Consider the following 19,882-nt stretch of genomic DNA (forward strand, 5'->3'; position numbering starts at 1 on the left):
ACAAAATACCATTATTTAAATTATAGGTTGCCAAGAAAATTCAAGAATTAATGGCAGATCATGAAAATATTGATATTCTGCATGAGAGCCATGAAGTTTTTAAAAGAGAACAAGATGAACAGCTTGTACAGTGGATGAACAGGTTATTTGGAGCTATATTTTTTGGGGTGGGGTGGAGAAACCTTTTGATAACAATATTCCATTTCTAAATATGTAAAGAATTGGGATTTTAGGGAATTTTATATGGTTAAACTACTTGTTCTTTCCTTTAACAGGAGACCAGATGACTGGACACTTTCTGCAGGAGGCAGTGGAACAATATATGGCTGGGGCCATAATCACAGAGGACAACTTGGAGGTATAGAAGGAGCAAAAGTTAAGGTTCCTACACCGTGTGAAGCTCTTGCTACGCTTAGACCAGTACAGTTAATAGGTGGTGAGCAGACACTTTTTGCAGTGACTGCTGATGGGAAGGTAAGGAGCATATTTATGTGTAAAATATCCTTCTCCTCTCCTCCCCTCCTCTCCTCTCCTCTCCTCTCCTCTCCTCTCCTCTCCTCTCCTCTCCTCTCCTCTCCTCTCCTCTCCTCTCCCTTCCCCTCCCCTCCCCTCTCCTCCCTTCCTCTCCTTATTAATATGTGTGTTTATTGAAATAAAACCAGGGATTGAAAGTTTCAATAAAACCAGTTAAAATATAAACATGCCAAATATTAGTGGTATTGGGAAGATCCCAAAGAGTCTATAAAGCGAAACAGTACTGTGAATGAAAACCAAAGATTTACTCATTAAAGGAAAGTTATTATCTTATTAAAAGATATTGATCACTATTTTAATGATATAGTGAATCACATTGCTATGTGTGGCATATATTGTTATATTCCATTCCATATACCAGGAACTGTGGTGGTGCAGTGGTTAGAATGCAGTATTGTAGGCTAACTCTGCCTACTGCCAGGAGTTCAAGGTTGACTCAGCCTTCCATCTTTCTGAGGTCGGTAAAATGAGGACCCAGATGGTTGGGGGCAATATGTTGACTCTGTAAACTGCTTAGAGAGGGCTGTAAAGCACTATGAAGCAGTATATAAGTCTATAAGTAAATAAATAAATAAAATAAAATATAATTCTAAGTGCTATTGCTATAAATAGTGCCTTATTTCTATCCAAATCTTCCAGAATCACTTAATAAATTCTCATCTCAAAAGGGTCTTCCAAAAAGAATTATTACAGTAGAGGGCTATGAATGTTGGAATTGAAATTTCGAGATGGAAACTGATCAGGTCTTCCATAATAACAGAATAGCCTGGCTAATGACAGTAATAGGTAGAGTAATGAGCCGAGGTGGCGCAGTGGTTAGAGTGCAGTACTGCAGCTACTTCAGCTGACTGCTAGTTCAGCAGATCATGTCTCACTGGCTCAAGGTTGACTCAGCCTTCCATCCTTCCGAGGTTGGTAAAAGGACCCAGATTGTTGGGGGCAATATGCTATTTAGTATACTGTCTTTGGTGTAAGCCGCCCAGAGTCCTCGGAGAGTGGGCGGCATAGAAATATGACAAACAAACAAACAAACAAACAAACAAACAAACAAACAAACAAATAATACTGTATCTGCAGTACAGACCAAATGCTGGGGAGTGTTCATTTACAATCACTTGAATTTTAAGGACCTGCAATGTTTTGAAACTTTCTCTAGTTGAGCTTTTTAGCCGGCATAAATCCATAAATGGGCTGGTAACACCAAGATTTGTAGAATACAAACAAAGCTAGCAAAGAGAACATGATCAGCCCAAAATATACAAATGCTTCTAGGTGAAGCAAACAGAATTTGTGAAAAACAATTAAAGATCTTAATTTTAGATGGCAGTAGTGTTCTTGATGTAATCTAATAATATTCGTGTGTGAGAAATTCATTCAAATAACTCATTTTTTAATTTTAGCTCTATGCCACAGGATATGGTGCAGGTGGAAGACTTGGAATTGGGGGGACAGAGTCTGTTTCTACTCCCACATTGCTAGAATCCATTCAGCATGTGTTTATCAAGAAAGTTGCTGTGAATTCTGGAGGAAAACATTGTCTAGCATTGTCTTCAGAGGGAGAAGTTTATTCCTGGGGTGAGGCAGAAGATGGCAAACTGGGCCATGGCAACCGGAGGTATAACAATTTTATAAGTAATATCATATACGTTCCATAGATGTGTACAATCCTAAAGCGGTTTGGTGTAGTAATTAAAAGTGCTGGCTTAGAAGCCTGTAGACTGACTTCTAGTCCTGCTTTAGGCATGAAATTCAGTTGGATAATTGAGGATTAGTCACTCTAGAACAGGGGTGTCAAACTCGATTTCATTGAGGGCCACATCAGGGATGTCTTTGACCTTGAGGGGCAAGGGTGGGCGTGGCCAGAGAGGGTATCGCCAGCTTGATGTCACTTGTGTTGGTGCCAGTGGTGGCACGAGCACTCTGCCACCAAAAACAGGCTCCCAAACTCCGTTTTCGGCTGCAACAGCCTCCTGCAACCCTCTGCCAGCGAAAATGGAGTGCGGGGGGGTGGGCATGTGTGGCCCTTGCAAGCTCCATTTTCGCTGGCAGAAACACCATGGGCCGGTCCTTCACTGTTTCCGGGATGGCCCTGCAGGCCAGATCTAAGCATCCTGCAGGCCAAATGCGGCCCCTGGGCCTTGAGTTTAATACTCCTGCTCTAGAAAGAAAGTACTTCAATCATTTCTGAAAATGTTGTCCCAAACACCTTGTTTTGGTGGTCACCAGGAGCCAGGATTGACTTGATTGACCATATCAGCAAAGCAACAAAGCTGCAGTGTTTATAATAAACCGAAGAATAATTTAGCAGGAAATGGAAAACCTTAATACACCAATTGGGTTAGACATTGGTGCATGGTGCAGGTTTGAATTGCACTAACCACTAATCTGTGCCAGGGATTTTAAAGCAGCAGGCATAGTTCAGAAAGTAGTGCATGCATTTGAGAGAAAGAGGGAAGCTAGAAATATGGAATTGCAATGGCTTATCACTGGATTTTTTAACTGTTCCAGTTAATCTGTTATACCTTGCAGTTCACAATGTATTTACTAACGTATTGCCCTTTATGCTTTACAATTATTTTGTTTAGTCCGTGTGATCGTCCTCGAGTAATTGAATCTTTGCGGGGCATAGAAGTTGTTGATATTGCTGCTGGTGGAGCACACAGTGCATGTATTACTGCTGCAGGAGATCTTTATACATGGGGCAAGGGAAGATATGGACGTCTTGGTCACGGGGACAGTGAGGATCAGTTGAAACCTAAGCTGGTGAGATGGTGTCCAAGTTGCATGTTTGAACTATCTTTTTGAACTGATAAAGCATTCAATTCAAGTTGAAATAGGTCACCTCATTATGCCAAATTTCATGCAAAAGATTTAAAGGAAGTAAATCAATAAACAAATAACTTTGGACCTCCTGTTTTGCCAGATTTATTTTGGAAGTCTTCATTCATTTATTCATTCATCTGCCCATCTTAAACCAGAAAAATATTTTTTTTTAAAAAATACATAAAAACATCAACCATACAGCTATTTTAAAACCACTATTAAAAACCCAATTACGTATAAAAATATTCAGGGGGTAGTGCAATCAGTATAATATATTCAAGACAATACATTATTAAAGAAACAGTCAGTTCAACTATATATACTTTGATTATATAGTTATTAACATTGAATTATAATTCATATTGAAAACTATTCTTAAGGCAGTTATGGCAAGTGTAATAAAATCAGGGCAATCAGCTATATTTAACTTCTGTTTCAGGCTATCGTGTTGATCTTTTACTTTGCTGAAATTACCTTGTAAAAATGAAAATTATAAAACATTGCTTGAATTTCAATTCATTTTTACTTTTACTTAAATTTTATTTCATTTTATCAGAAAATCTTAAAATTGCAAAACAAGAGTATAATGTACATGCAAATCAAAATACAATATTAATTCAATGAAATGAATATCACATCTAAAAGTGAATATACCATATGTTCCTATTTCATGAAATGCATGCAAATGCTCAAATCTTTCAGAATGACATCTAATATGTAATGTAGCACTGTTCCATTGTACTCAATGTAATGTACCACTGAAGAGAAGACCTACATGATCGTGTGTGATTATACTAATTAACCTTTTAAAACTGTGATCATTCAAATTATTTGATAATCAAATGCTTGTTTGACAGGTTGAAGCACTCCAGGGTTACCGTGTGATTGACATAGCCTGTGGCAGTGGGGATGCACAGACCCTCTGTTTGACAGATGATGATACTGTCTGGTCCTGGGGAGATGGAGACTATGGAAAGCTTGGGAGAGGTGGAAGTGATGGCTGCAAAGTGCCAATGAAGGTACTTCATTCATACTTTAGTAAAATGAGAAAAAATGTGCACCCTTTTTCTACATTGTAAAAATATTTAGCCTTATCTATTGGATTCGTAATAATGTCGAATGGTATGAGCTAAACAGGATTTTCATTCGAGAAAATCTGTGTATTTAACAAATGTATTTCAGACTAGTTTGATGAAAGTCCAATAAGTTATAGAAGACCGCGAAAGATTCTGATTTCTCCCGTGATTGGAAATATTGGTCCCTCTGGCTTGTACTTTTGTTTTTGAATTTCTCTTTGTTCTCTGGATACTTCCAAACAAATGGCACCAGAATTCTGCATTTGCAATCATGCTTAGCTCACCTGTTCAGGACACAAGTAACTTGTTTACTGTAATCATTTGCATCCATAATTAATGCAACTGTATAGCTTAGCAAGGCCAGAAATTTAAATTGGGAGAAAAAGCATGAACAGTTTCAGATTCTTTTCTAGTCTACCTGACATTCTGTGTGACTTCCAGCAAGTGTATAGTATTAAAATCCAATAATATTATGAAATAATCACAGAAATATGTTAATGTGTATAAACTATTAGATATAGCCTAACCTCTCTTTTAAACTTAAAATTTTTAAAATTCTTAAATTTTAAATTTGTCTTATGAATTGGGGTGTTTTAAATTTCGTTTTTCGGGCCAATTATTTAATTGTATTTTAATGGTTTTTTAACATTTGTATTATATGTATTTTATTTGGCTGTTCACCGCCCTGAGTCCTTCGGGAGTAGGGGGGTATACAAATTCAATAAATAATAATAATAATAAAAAGATATGAATCATCATTGTGAGCCATTAAGCAACTGTTTGAAGTGTTTGAAAAGATGTGTAAATGATTTACAATTAGGTGTATGGTATTCCACATACCAGGTGTAATAATAGAAATGTCTTCTTCCTGGCTGGTAACTAACAATATGCAGAAGAAGTAGGCACATCATTACTGATGTTGATTAGTTGATCAGATCTCTTTGAATGTAGCCATTTTCTTAGAAACAAGTATATCAATTTCTTGATATATTTTCTGAATTTTAAGGCTTTTTTTAACAATTGTTTTACTCTTTGTGAGACTGCACTACATGGCTATCATCTGCTTTCATGGGAATGAAAGCTATGTTCACCAATATATTGTTGGTTCAGATATGGCATTCATTTTCTCCAGTTTATACTTCCCTGGGAAAATGGGTGGGTAGCTCAATTAAACAGAGATGATAAAGAAAAGAGAATGATATCAGAGTATTTTAAATTATTTCTTTAAATAATGAAACTTGGATTTTAGTAGTATTTTTTTGGATAGAGTAGAGCTTTATTTTTAAGATACCTCAATGTGCTGCATGTTCTGCAGTTACCTTCTTTGACAAGCTGTGTTTAAACTTTTCCCCCCTAGATTGATTCTCTCACTGGTGTTGGAGTAATTAAAGTAGAATGTGGCTCACAATTTTCTGTGGCCCTTACCAAATCGGGAACAGTGTACACTTGGTAAGTGTATTTATTTTTCCAAAAAATATAATACCACTCTTAGTGATTTATTTTCTTTTAAACAAAAACATAATCACGGCAGGCTGGAGGTTAAAAAACATAATACTGGCATTTGTTACAAACAGAGGTAAGGTATTCCTTTACCAAAATTATGCTTCTTCAATGGAATCTAGAAAGACCACAGGTTTATCTTTGTGGTATCTGCTTTTTTAAATATAGGGAACAGAATTCTATCAAAATCTATATTCTCCTAATTTATATTCCTGTATAATTAGGAACAATTAAAAATGGATGTGTTAATTGCAATTTATGTTTTGCATATAGGGGCAAAGGCGATTACCATCGATTAGGTCATGGATCAGATGACCATGTTCGAAGACCTCGACAAGTCCAGGGTTTACAAGGAAAGAAAGTAATTGCCATAGCAACGGGCTCTTTACACTGCGTGTGTTGTACTGAAGATGGTATGTGGAATAATTCACTTCCTTTAAAAACAAAACAACAGCTGTAACTTCCAAAGTGAACACCTTTTAGAAGGCTATTATATCATCCCTGGTCTTTTGGTACACTGCTAAGTATTTACTTCAAATCCCAGTTGATTTCAATTTTTAAAAATGTGTCCTTTCATTATTTCTGAAGAAAATCTTCCAAAAATAATCTTTGCCTTTTGTTCAATTTGTGCAGAACATGACGAAGTGGTAAACCTTTAAAATATACCCATGTGTTATAATTTGCATTGCACATGTAAACTTAATGTACTCCCCAAGTACATTGCATCTGAATGCCTTTGCCAAAGGCTGTAATGAAGCAATAGAATCAGCATGTAGAAGTCAGGAAACTAGAAATTTTATAACAGAGCCAAGAAAATAAATTAGAAGTATAGGTGATAGTATATGTCATGGCTGCATTTCACCTATTCAAGCTTCATGAGCATTTGAGAAGCTCCAGCCAGACAAAGTCATTACGATAAGCAGAGCTGGGAACTGTTTCTTGAATGATATACAAGTACCTGATTGGACCTTTGCAGATAACTGGGGAATGGCCGTGGGAGGGTGGAATGGGAACTTTCCTCTGTGTTGTTTACACCGGAAAACCTCAGATTCAGTTTAATATCAACCATCCCACTCAGTCAAAGAAAGACTCCTGGCCATTTGTTTTGCCAAGGGTATACATACTGAAGCTGAAATGATTACATTTATTTATTTATTTATTTATTTGTTTAAATTTCTATACCGCCCTTCTCCAATGTAGGACTCAGGGCGGTGAACAGCCAAAGTAAAAACAAGACATACATACAAAACATACAAAATCTAAAATCTGTTTAAAATAATTAAATAATTTTGGCCGTAATTAAAACACTCCAATTTAAAATCCGTTTAAAATTTGACTCAAGCCAGCCCAGCTAGTTGAAATAAATGGGTTTTTAGGGCCCGACGAAAAATCCGGAGGTCTGTTATTGTACGTAGCTCTGGGGGGAGGTTGTTCCAGAGGGTGGGCGCCGCCACAGAGAAGGCTCTCCCCCTGGGGGTCGCCAGCCGACATTGTCTGGCGGACGGCACCCTGAGGAGGCCCACTCTGTGGGAGCGTACTGGCCGGTGGGAGGCTATTGGTGGCAGAAGGCGGTCTCGTAAGTACCCCGGCCCTAAGCCATGGAGCGCTTTAAAGGTGGTCACCAACACCTTGAAGCGCACCCGGAAGACCACCGGGAGCCAGTGCAGCTCGCGCAGGAGAGGTGTCACGTGGGAGCGCCTCGTCGCCCCCAAAATCCCCCGCGCGGCCGCGTTCTGGACCAGCTGGAGCCTCCGGGTGCACCCCAGGGGGAGCCCCATGTAGAGAGCGTTGCAGTAGTCCAGGCGGGAAGTGACGAGTGCCTGAGTGACTGTGCGTAGGGAGTCCCGATCTAGAAAGGGGCGCAACTGGCGTATCAGGCGGACCTGATAAAAAGCCCCCCTGGCCACGGCCGCCAAATGATCTTCTAACGACAGCCGTGCGTCCAGGAGGACGCCCAAGTTACGAGCCCTCTCCGTGGGGGCGAGTGATTCGCCCCCAATAGCCAGCGATGGCGTCAGCTGGCTATATCGGGACGCCGGAAGCCACAGCCACTCGGTCTTGGAGGGGTTGAGTTGGAGCCTGTTTCTCCCCATCCAGGCCCGCACGGCCTCCAGGCACTGGGACATCACTTTAAGGGCATCATTGGGGTGGCCTGGGGTGGAGATGTACAGCTGGGTGTCATCAGCGTACTGATGGAACTCCACCCCGAAGCCACGGATGATCTCACCCAGCGGCTTTACATAAATGTTGAACAGAAGGGGCGAGAGGACCGACCCTTGTGGCACCCCACAAGCAAGGTGCCTCGGGGTCGACCGCTGCCTCCCTGTCAACACAGATTGCGACCGGTCAGAGAGGTAGGAGGAGAACCACCGCAAAACGGTGCCTCCCACCCCCAACCCCGCCAACCAGTGCAACATGATACCATGGTCGATGGTATCAAAAGCCGCTGAGAGGTCTAACAGGACCAGGATAGAGGAGCAACCCCTATCCCGGGCCCTCCAGAGATCATCGACCAATGCGACCAATGCCGTTTCCGTGCTGTGCCCAGGCCGGAAGCCGGACTGGAGCGGGTCTAGATAGACAGCTTCATCCAGGTACCGGGGAAGCTGTTGCGCCACCACACTCTCAACAACCTTCGCAATGAAGCGAAGGTTGGAGACTGGACGATAGTTAGCCAAAACAGCCGGATCCAGAGAAGGCTTCTTGAGGAGGGGCCTCACCACCGCTTCTTTCAAAGCGGCCGGCAGGACCCCCTCACTCAAAGAAGCGTTAACAATCTTCTGGAGCCAGCCTCGTGTCACCTCCCGGGAAGCCAGTACCAACCAGGAGGGACACGGGTCCAATAAACATGTGGTCGCGTTCAGCCGTCCCAGGACCCTGTCCATGTCCTCGGGAGCCACAGGATCGAACTCCCCCCAGATAACACTCTCAAGATCTGCCTCAGTCATCCCGTCTGGACATACCCAGTCAGAGGCCAGCCCTTCCCGAATCTGAGCGATTTTGTCATACAGATACTGAAGTAGTGTTCAAAATTCAGGCTGTTAGAAGATAATGCTAGAATATTATCAAAAACAAGAATTGTAACAACTGACTTCAGCAAATGGATGTAATTATCCTAAGAAATACTAATAGCTTAAATTTCCTGTGCCTCCCCTCCCTCTTTCCCCCAAATTATCATTCAGGTTCAAGAATCCAGGCTCTGTTTTTCCTTTGTGCTAAAGTAGAGGCTATGCCTCAGATTTCTAACAAGCATACATTTTCAGTCTCATGCATGAAAGAATACTTATTTGTCCAAGTTAATCAGCCACAGTTGGAAGACTATGTCATCATCAGCTCTTTTCTGAGACATGACAATTCCTGAATCACCACCTTTTTTTTCCCTTTTGTTGCTAAACTGACACTAAATTAATTAAAGGAAATACTCATGTCTACTGAGACTGCTGAAACAGTACCTTCTACTTGTAGTATTGATATATATGTTTTATTAAATGTTTTGATTGTTGTGTGCCAATTATTACTGGCTCTCATTAATAGGTATTGTTGTTGAAGTCATTTTGTAAATGATACAACGTTTCTGCGTCATTATTATAAATGATTGATTTGTTTGAGTTGGTAAAATAATACTTTTGAATGGTACAGGTGAAGTCTATACCTGGGGAGATAATGATGAAGGGCAGCTTGGAGATGGGACAACTAATGCCATCCAAAGGCCACGTCTGGTTGCAGCACTTCAGGGTAAAAAGATCAACAGAGTAGCTTGTGGTTCAGCGCATACTTTAGCTTGGTCTACTAGTAAACCTGCTAATGCAGGCAAGCTCCCTTCCCAGGTAAAAAAAAATCTTTTAACTCATGTTTTTAATATTTTGAAAACTATAAAATCAGAATATAATACCCTGTTTTCCCCAAAATAAGACATCCCCTGATAATAAGCCCAATTGAACTTTTAAGCACATGGCAATAAGGCCAAGCACTTATTTCAGGGTTCAAAAAAAATATATAAGACAGGGTCTTATTTTTCGGAAAACATGATACTCATAAGTATAGAAGTGTAGAAGTATTGCTCTATTTATTCACTGGCCATGTTATCTAACGACTTCTTGTGCTTCAGGCCAAAAGGAATGATCTGATGATAAAGATATACCGTATTTTCCGGCGTATAAGACGACCCCCGACTTTTCCTGTTAAAATGTAGGGTTTGGGTTATACTCGCCGTATAAGACTACCCATCTTCCAACGCACATCAAATAAAAATTAAAAAACATCAACTGGCTCACCCACAATGTAAAAGCAGCTGTGCTAGACCAAAATGGCCCTTGCAACAAGCAGGAACCTCACACAGCCACAAAAAGCCCAAAAAAACAACTTTCTTACTTTACACACACAAAATTCCACATACAGCTTTGTGAGATTTTGTCTGTTTGTGTAGTTAGAGTGAAACACTACAGAAACACACTAAATCTCAGAAAGCTGCACAAATATTATTTTATTTTATTTTTATTTTTATATGAAAACTAAATTTAAAACTTCCTAAACTTTAAATGGCTAGGTCTAAAAAAGAACAACTAAAAAAACCCCCAATTAACTATTTTTTTTAAAGCTCCCAAAGGGGGAAAAAACTTACCCAATAGAACAGGGGTCTCCAACCTTGGCAACTTTAAGACTTGTAGACTTCAACTCCCAGAATTCCTCAGCCAGCTTTGTTTTGCTGGCTGAGGAATTCTGGGAGTTGAAGTCCACAACTCCCTGCCTGCTTGATTGGGGAAAACTTTTTTTCCTTTTACATGGCTCTTGCGATCCCAGCTGTGTTGCCTGATTAGCAGGCAACTCAGCTGGGATCGTCAGAGCTTGGATCGCCAGAGCCATTTAAGGTTCATCAGAGCCTTTCGGGCTGGTCTGCCTGGTTACAGGAGAACGACACCCGGCGTATAAGATGACCCCCGACTTTTGAGAAGATTTTCATTGTTAAAAAGTCTTAAACGCCGGAAAATACGGTAATGTTTTCCCAGAGACTTCTTATGATTTCTTAAAAATCATAATGACTTTAGCTTCTTCCTTTTCTATGACTTTCTCTATTTTATGGTCCCACCAGTTCTTGCTTCCAGGCAAATGGTATTTCTTACAGATCTTCCAATGCACCATTGTTCAAGTAGCATTGTTGTTACTTAATAATACCATTGTTTGTAGTCAGTCCATGAATACTGTGTGTATTATGATTAAAACATAAAACATATAAAAACAATGTATAATACTCAATAGCCTAATTAGCTGACTATTAGGTCTTACATTATCTTACATTAAAGAACACCCGTTACTCAAAGCACATGAAATTCTAATGATGTGAATTTTGTAGGTTCCCATGGAATACAATCATCTACAGGAAATTCCTATCATTGCCTTAAGGAACAGATTGCTGCTACTACATCACATTTCCGAGCTCTTTTGTCCTTGTATTCCCATGTTTGATCTTGAGGGACGCCTTGATGAGACTGGCCAGGGTCCTTCAGTGGGATTTGATGCATTACGAGGAATTTTGATATCACAAGGAAAGGCATGTATCTCAAAACATCCTACTAATAATTACCAGTTACTGCCATAATGCTTAAAGTGTGCAAATTGTTAACATCTGATCCAAGGTATGATTTATGATTTACAGTATATAAAGATCATAGCATTGATACATGGAATTCAAGTATGAATTACTAATAAGGTTTCTTATAAAATATTTCTGCTAATGTAATATTTTGTATTTTAAATGAAAAGTGATTAAGTCAAATATTCAACCAAAAATTATGTTATGTTCCAAATCACTTATTTTCTCTTTTTAGGAGGCAGCTTTTAGAAAAGTTGTACAAGCAACTATGGTGAGAGATCGTCAGCATGGGCCAGTTGTAGAACTCAACAGAATACAAGTAAGAATGTGATAATATGACTGTTGAATGTAAGATTTCTGGCCAACCTTGTGTTTGAAGTTGAGGATTAGAGAATGGGAAAGTCCACTTATAATACTGATAGAAGATTTTGCCACTTTCTAATTCTGATTGATTGTGCTTATTGATTTGTGGCTTTTAAAAGCTTCGCATTATTTGATAGGTCAGAAATAAAACATTTTAGTAGCCATGAGACATCTGTGAAATTTTTGTGGTTTTGTGGTAGATACAGATATATATAAATCAAACAATCTGTAAAGATCCAGTCTGCTTTGTGTAACTCTTCACAATTGTGTGGGCTGTATGTACATAGTCACCCTCTGTTAGGCATGTGTAATTCTGATCTTTCATGGTATATATAGCCTCTGTGAATGGAAGTAGTTTACATTTCCTTCCCACACTCCCTGCACCCACATTTTCCTCCTCAAGAGCCTTTCTGGAAGAAAACAGGATTATCTATCCTGAGTAACGTGGAATTGATGGTGGTAACATGGCTGAGAGAGGAAAGAGCTCAATTAAGCAGAGGCCTGATTAATTTTGAGTGATTCTTTTCCTGAATAACATCATGTCTAAGTTATCTAGAAAGGCTTTTTAGGAATACAAGCAGCTGTTAATAAGAACATGGCTTTGGCACTTATTTTTGTTATATTGATAATCATGGCATCGTGACACTGATGAAAGATAGCAAATACATACTTACGTGAATTGAGAGCATTAAGACTGTATTAAAACATTATGAAATCTTCATTGCCTACAGCTCAGTCCCCAACAGTTCTGGCTCCATGGATTGGCAGGGATGGTGCTGGGGGGCAGGGGGAGAGAAGGGATGGTGTTCAACCTAGATCCCACATATGCGCAAATGAAGCTTTGCACACTCACCTGTTGCTTCTGTGGCTAGGTTCTCAACAGGGTTGGGGATCTCTGGTCTACAGTATATATAAAAATCTGGATGAGGCTAAAATCACAAAAAAACATAATGCTTCTCTACATAGAACATCTCACATTGTACATTGTTGTTATTGTTTTACCCATCTTCTATAACTTGACATTGTTTAGAATGCCCTCAGGCATCACTAAGTTTCAGGAAATCAGCATTACATGTGGTCACTTCATAGAAGGAAGTGGTTATCATAAAAAATGTCAGTGACGTAAACAGATCTAATATTTGGCCTTAAATTTCAAGAATTTTTTCCCCAGAGGCTGAATATACTACTGTTTATTGTTTTATTTCATTGAGCAAAACATGTGTTTTGGAATAATGTGTTTTAGAGATTTCAGTATCTCTTTAAAGGAAAATCAGTGTTAAAATAGGAGGGAATAACTGCAGATTTAAAATTGTGTCACTGTTTAACTTTCAAGGACATCATCTTTTTAATCTGATTTTCATCCAGTATTGTGTATGTGTCTTCAAAACCAGTTGCTGAAAAGTGTTATTAGGACCATTAATTTGAGTTTGTGTTTTTGAATTACTAAAATACTCTAAACTTTTAAGTTTTGCTAGAGTTAGATTTTTTACTAGAGTAACTTCTGTTTTGTGATTAGGTAAAGCGATCTAGAAGCAAAGGAGGATTGGCTGGTCCTGATGGCACAAAATCTGTGTTTGGACAGATGTGTGCTAAGATGAGCTCATTCAGTCCAGATAGTCTTCTTCTACCTCATCGTGTTTGGAAAGTCAAGTTTGTTGGTAGTATTTTTTTTCACTTTATCTAATTTTACAATACTTTGCCCTTTCTTGTACAATAAATACCGAAAAGAAGAAATGTCAGTCATAATTTTTCCTTAGCACTAAATATTGTCAGCTGGTTCTCAACCCAAATTAATTGCAGATTGTCATTCTCATACAGACAGCTTCTTAGATTAAAAATATTTCTGTTACATGTTGCTTGCTGGTTATTTTTTCCCTTGCTATTTTCTTTTATTTTGCCTATATGGGTAGTTCTTAATTTATGACCATAATAGAACCTGCCCATTAGTCATACGTTGGGACCTATGTGCCCTACCTGATTTTTTATTGTGGTGTTCATTAAGTGGTCATTAAGGATGGGCCAGTTCTGACCACAAGCAGATATAAATGCAAGTTTTCAGCAAAACTGTTTCTAAATGCAGTCATGTGACCATGGGAGGCTTCAGTCAGGTCTATCATAACTTTGAATGGTCACTAAGCGACCAGTTGTAAGTTGAGGTTGACCTGTACATGGAAATAAATGTTTATGAAACTTAAATATGTAGAACAAGCGGAAGGATGTGTGGCTTTGAATAGATCATATTAAGGGCACTAATTGGCTTATCCTGTAGTATCTGACTGCACGTTTACTGATTAAGCAAGTTTTTATAGATCAATAAACATTTTGAAATATGTATTCTATTATGTCTAGGATTAACTGAATGGCAAAATGAGTGAATTCAGCAAGTATTCCTTTTCACTGCATCTAATGTTTATTATAAAAGTGGCTGAACGTAGCTTTAAACTACTAATTCAGCAGTTCCACAAAGTAATTTTTTCTTTCTCTCAGGTGAATCTGTGGATGACTGTGGTGGGGGCTACAGTGAATCAATAGCAGAAATGTGTGAAGAACTTCAGAATGGACTGACCCCATTATTAATTGTGACTCCTAATGGAAGGGATGAATCTGGAGCAAACAGAGATTGCTTTCTCCTAAACCCTGCGGCAAAATCTTCATTGCACATGAACATGTTTCGCTTCCTTGGTAAATTACACTTAGCTTTTAAACTTTTTTAAAAACTTTGAGTAAAACTTTGATCATACAATATGTGTAACACTTTTCCTTTTTTTTTTTTTTTTAAATTACCTAGGAGTTATGTTGGGGATAGCTATTCGGACTGGAAGTCCTCTGAGCCTTAATCTGGCAGAACCTGTATGGAAACAATTGGCAGGAATGAATTTAACAATTGCTGATCTCAGTGAGGCAAGAAAATGCTTATGTTCATCTATATAATATTATTAGCATAAGGCGGTGGTTCTCAGCTTGTGGTCCGTGAACCCCTGGAGGGCTGTAATGTCATCACAGGGTTGGCGAAGGCTTGAAGAAATATTACGATTTAAATCTTAAGTCTTGGTGTTCCATGGCCATGGTCGTTGGCCACAAAAGGTATTTAAAGGGGATCCGTGGCAAAGAAAAGGTTGAGATCCATTGGCATAAGGTTTTACCTGGTTATGGTTACATCCTTCTACTGCCAGAAGGCCATTATTTTTGTATGATACATGTTTGTATTTGGCTGAATAACATGTTGCTTTCATGAGGGATAAGATGAGAAGACAGTAAAAAGTAAAAAGGAAGCATTTGTATGTAGACTCAAAGACATACTCTCTTCTTAAAGTGAGCCCTTATTTCCAGAGCCCTTAATCAACCTGATAAGTCAAAATCAAGTATTTCTATTGATGGTTCTAGTATTAGTGTCTTCTTGCATAAAAAGGAAAATGACACTGTATGGGAAATACTTAATTTGGCATATGTTCAGCTTGCTACTCCCTTTCATCAAATGTATTCATTCTCCTGCTTTTCATATTTCCAAAAATTATATGATAGTTTCCCCAGGCTTGAAAATGAGTTTTGAGGTATTTATATTATTGTTCTGTAGCTCATTACAAGATTGCCTGTTCTAATTGTTCCTCTCTAAGAGTTTAAAATCCTAAAAGTTTTGTAAATGGTTTACAGTTTTAGTGTCAATATGCCAATATCTCTAACTTTAAGCAAGTGTTCTTACTTGCTTGAAGGATCATAATGTGAATTAATGAATTAGCCATGTAATTTTTCCCAAATAATAGGATATTTAAACATTATGTAGAAAAGATTTCACTTAGTTCTGTTTTATATTTAAAAGGTTGATAAGGATTTTATTCCTGGACTTATGTATATCCGAGACAATGAAGCTACCTCAGAAGAATTTGAAGCCATGAGCCTGCCGTTTACAGTGCCAAATGCCAGTGGCCAAGATATTCAACTCAGTTCTAAATATACCCATATTACACTGGATAATCGAACAGAATATGTGAGGCTTGCAATAAACTACAGGTTTGTAAAGTAGTCAAAGATATGATAAGTGACAGTTAATCCACTGTTGAATTTGTGCTGTAATATTTGTCAGTGTTGAGATGAAATCAAGCAAAGAGAGCATTGATAGAGTACGATGACAATTGTTAAGAATTCAGATTATTTGAAAAAAAACTGAAAAACTCAATACAACTTTATATCATCCTCAGTGTCAGTGATCTTATTCATTCACTCATTTATTACAATTTTCAATTTATTACAACTGGACTTTCTCTAGGCTTTCTAAGCTAATTATGGAAGATATGCAGATATCTCTTCCTGTCCTCCCATATGATTATGAAGCAATTATATTTCTTTTACTAACAAAGATATGGTGGCGTGATTTTTTTTGGCAGATTACATGAATTTGATGAACAAGTGGCTGCTGTTCGAGAAGGGATGGCCAGGGTTGTCCCTGTTCCTCTTCTTTCGCTATTCACAGGATATGAACTGGAAACTATGGTGTGTATATACAGTTGTTGTTGGCCAACTTAATAAAAATCAGAACACATATTTGTACTTCAAAGATTTATAACTATTTAAAATGGAAGCATGACAGTAACTATGCCTCATTATTTCTTAAAAGTTAGGTTTGGCTGAGTTACATAACAGAACAATGCTAAGGAAATAAGACAGTTATTTTATGCTTTAAAAAGATTTAAAATCTAAATTTACAATTTAGACTTGTATGTGAAACCACAACCAGCAATTTCTATATAATAGGAAGATGCGTGAAAAATTATCACTGACAGTGAAAATTAATAATTCTTTTTGTTTTCTGTCCAGATGTTGTTGGAAAATAGATGTGCATCTCTGACGTTTTTTTCTATTTAATAATAGCACAAATGATTTATTCTCCATTTTAAAATTATTCTGATCATGTTAAAAAAAACCCTGGTGGATCTTTCATAAAGGAAGACAAAATGCTGTTCAGTCTAAGCACTGGAGCTCAGGAAATGTAGCTTTTTCCTTTAGCTTTTTACTTGATAGATCTTAGACTCAAACAGAACGCTTAGACAAAACATATTTTGCAGTCCTGAAATCAGCCGACCTCTTTTCTACTTGTCCTAGAACCTCTAGATCTAGGTTCCTCCGCTGCTACATCTGTGTGAACCATAAAAATAGGGTTTTTTGTTTGATAGCAGAGCATTTATGAGGAAATTAAGTAATTGATAGAAATAACAGCAATAAACGTTTACCAGTTACTGGGTCTTAAAGCGAAAATTAAACATTCAAGAATTGAGAATAATTCAAAGATTTTTAGGCCAGCCTATCTTCTATAAACTGGAAGTCTTCCAGATGTGGAGTCTTAAGTTTTCAGAATTCTCAGTAACTGCAGTTATTTCCTCCCCCCTCCCCCACCATATTTCCTTTGATTCTTCTCCCATATAAACACCAGGGTGTTGATCCATAGTTATTTCATTGTCTCTGTTATGTGTGCCCACATTCTCTTTTCTCTGTCTCTTGCACATGTATCAGAGATACGACTCCTATGGTTATTTTTTAGTCAGCTGTCTTTTATTTGCCTTTTCTCCTATAGTTTTCTTGTGCAAAATTATTTTGGGTTTGGTGGCTAAGTTATAATAGATTTTTCTGTTTTTTGGTTCCAAACATTGGATCTGAACTTTTATAGCTATTGAGAGATAATTAAAACTCACACAATGACACAAAGAAAAAGGACACTAACTATGCAAAGAACATATCAAAGTGCACTTGAGAATTCAGAAATCTCTAATAGTAGCATTTTAAAAATAGATTCCTATGAAGAATTATATTTCAAATTCTCATGAGAATAAAAGCTAAACTAAAGAAGTTTCTGTTTCCCCCCCTTTCAGGTGTGTGGGAGTCCAGATATTCCTCTCCATCTTTTGAAATCTGTGGCTACATACAAAGGGATTGAACCCAGCGCTTCTCTCATTCAGTGGTTTTGGGAGGTGATGGAATCCTTCTCCAACACAGAACGGTCTCTCTTTTTGCGCTTCGTATGGGGTAGGACAAGACTTCCAAGAACCATTGCAGATTTCAGAGGCAGGGACTTTGTCATCCAGGTAAGACTTTGAGAGCTTCAGGACAGCAAAATCCCCTTATCTCATGCAACGTAGGAAATGTATAGAAAGAAAACGTGAAGCTTACAGAGAAATACTTGTTCTTGTTAGGTGTTTCTTTGAAGATTTCCAGTTCTCAATTTTTTCTGGTCATGATTTCTTTGTTGTTGTTTTTTTGGATACAAACAAAATGTTTCCGAAAGTAATGCACTGTATATGTATGTGTGTATGTGTGTGTGTGTGTGTGTGTGTGTGTGTGTGTGTGTATGTGTATGTATATATATATATATATTTGTCACTGATGGAAAGTAAAATTTTTCTTGATCCCATAATTATTCTGCTGAATAGTGATGTACTTTAAATGAGAAAGTTTTTATTTTTAGGAGATTGAAACAAAACGCTTAATGACGGTATATTTACATGTTCATCACGTAAATCAGCCCATAACAAATTGTGAGGTGGTGTGGGTAGGAAAAGATTTAATATTCTTCAACAAGAACATTTTCTAAAATATTCTGTGGAAAGACGGTGAAACTTTAATTTACAGACACCCATTCAGCAGTGTTCAGATGCAGCAAATAAAATTCTAGATCAGGCTTCCCCCCCAGCAATAAAGTTCTTTTTTTTTCTTCCAGGAATCCCTGACAATTGAAGTAATTAATATAATTGACGTCATTTGCATCATTTATGTCATTTGTGTAATTAGGTAAATGGCATAAATTGCTGCAAATTATGTTAGTTACTTCAATTATGCAAATTTGAACTTAATGGATGTTTGGCTTTGACATTACTTCCCCAAATTCAGGCATAAAATTGAGGTTTTACTGTAAAACACATGGATGGCATTCCAGTGGCACAAAGCACTAGTCATAACAACCCAATGGTCAAATCAAGAAGGTTCCTCATATGTAATTGGATAGTCAAAAGCACTAGTCCAAAATGTGCAAAATACTTAGCTAAAACTTGCATGGCTGCTGACACAGTGAAACATATACCCTGTTCCCCCCAAAATAAGATATCCACTGATAATAAGCCCAATCGGGCTTTTGAGTGCATGGCAATAAGGCCAAGCGCTTATTTCAGGGTTCAAAAAAACCCCAAAAAAACAAACAAAAAAACAAAAAACAAAAAAAACAGAGTCTTATTCTCGGGGAAACACGGTACATATCTCCTTTGCACAATGTTTCTGCCATTAAATTACTATTATGTGGATAGCAACTTGAGATACAGCTTCAAAATTAGCTGTTATTTGCCTCGGGAGAAAGCAAAAGGAGGTGACAACTACCTTCCCTGGTCCTCTCTTAGGAGCAGGACTCTGGCCCTCTTAACTAGAGATAAGCCTTTTATTTTTCTGTAAGCATGGATAGGTGACCACTTTGAATTTTCTGCTATGCAAATGGCATTCAATGAAATTGTTATTTTTTTTTCCCCCTCACAGGTTCTGGATAAATACAATCCTCCAGACCATTTTCTTCCTGAGTCCTACACATGCTTTTTTCTGCTGAAGCTTCCTAGGTATTCTTGCAAACAGGTTCTAGAAGAGAAACTGAAGTATGCCATCCATTTCTGTAAATCCATAGACACGGATGACTATGCTCGAATAGCATTGACAGGGGAGCCAACTGCTGATGACAGCAGTGATGATTCTGACAATGAAGATGCTGATTCTTTTGCTTCTGACTCCACACAAGACTATTTAACTGGCCATTGAGAGGGAAGGCTCCTTGCCAAAGACAATGCTGGAGCCCTGGATCAGAGTGCCACAAAATAGCTTTGATGCAACGGGTCACAGTCCAAAGGCATGCAACCAGAGAACTACTAATCATTACTAAATGAGGAGTATGTACTACTTGTTGTAGGAATAATGGCAAATAATGGAAATAACTGTCTCTAGCACTTGTGGGTGCCTACATGGGCATTGAACA

At 38.2% G+C, this 19,882-nt stretch overlaps 1 protein-coding gene across 8 annotated transcripts in view; it reads left to right on the plus strand.

Moving 5' to 3' along the window:
* The window catches only part of HERC2 (HECT and RLD domain containing E3 ubiquitin protein ligase 2), a 112,223-nt gene that overhangs the window by 92,047 nt on the left and 294 nt on the right, over positions 1-19,882 (plus strand). For all 8 annotated transcript variants that reach the window (XM_034431378.3, XM_087895327.1, XM_034431379.3 and 5 more), the window contains exons 77-93: positions 27-142; positions 276-474; positions 1,935-2,149; positions 3,120-3,297; positions 4,215-4,376; positions 5,791-5,882; positions 6,207-6,346; positions 9,573-9,760; positions 11,284-11,481; positions 11,759-11,842; positions 13,403-13,544; positions 14,374-14,568; positions 14,675-14,787; positions 15,704-15,894; positions 16,269-16,374; positions 17,748-17,960; positions 19,396-19,882. The exon at positions 19,396-19,882 is cut by the window's right edge and continues 294 nt beyond it. In XM_034431378.3, coding sequence (XP_034287269.2) covers positions 27-142; positions 276-474; positions 1,935-2,149; positions 3,120-3,297; positions 4,215-4,376; positions 5,791-5,882; positions 6,207-6,346; positions 9,573-9,760; positions 11,284-11,481; positions 11,759-11,842; positions 13,403-13,544; positions 14,374-14,568; positions 14,675-14,787; positions 15,704-15,894; positions 16,269-16,374; positions 17,748-17,960; positions 19,396-19,668 — 2,805 coding nt within the window. In that variant the 3' untranslated portion in view covers positions 19,669-19,882. The remainder of the gene's footprint in view (positions 1-26; positions 143-275; positions 475-1,934; positions 2,150-3,119; positions 3,298-4,214; positions 4,377-5,790; positions 5,883-6,206; positions 6,347-9,572; positions 9,761-11,283; positions 11,482-11,758; positions 11,843-13,402; positions 13,545-14,373; positions 14,569-14,674; positions 14,788-15,703; positions 15,895-16,268; positions 16,375-17,747; positions 17,961-19,395) is intronic.

Source organism: Pantherophis guttatus, chromosome 5 (assembly GCF_059756535.1).
Source record: "Pantherophis guttatus breed Tessera chromosome 5, ASM5975653v1, whole genome shotgun sequence".
NCBI classification, from domain to species: domain Eukaryota; kingdom Metazoa; phylum Chordata; class Lepidosauria; order Squamata; family Colubridae; genus Pantherophis; species Pantherophis guttatus.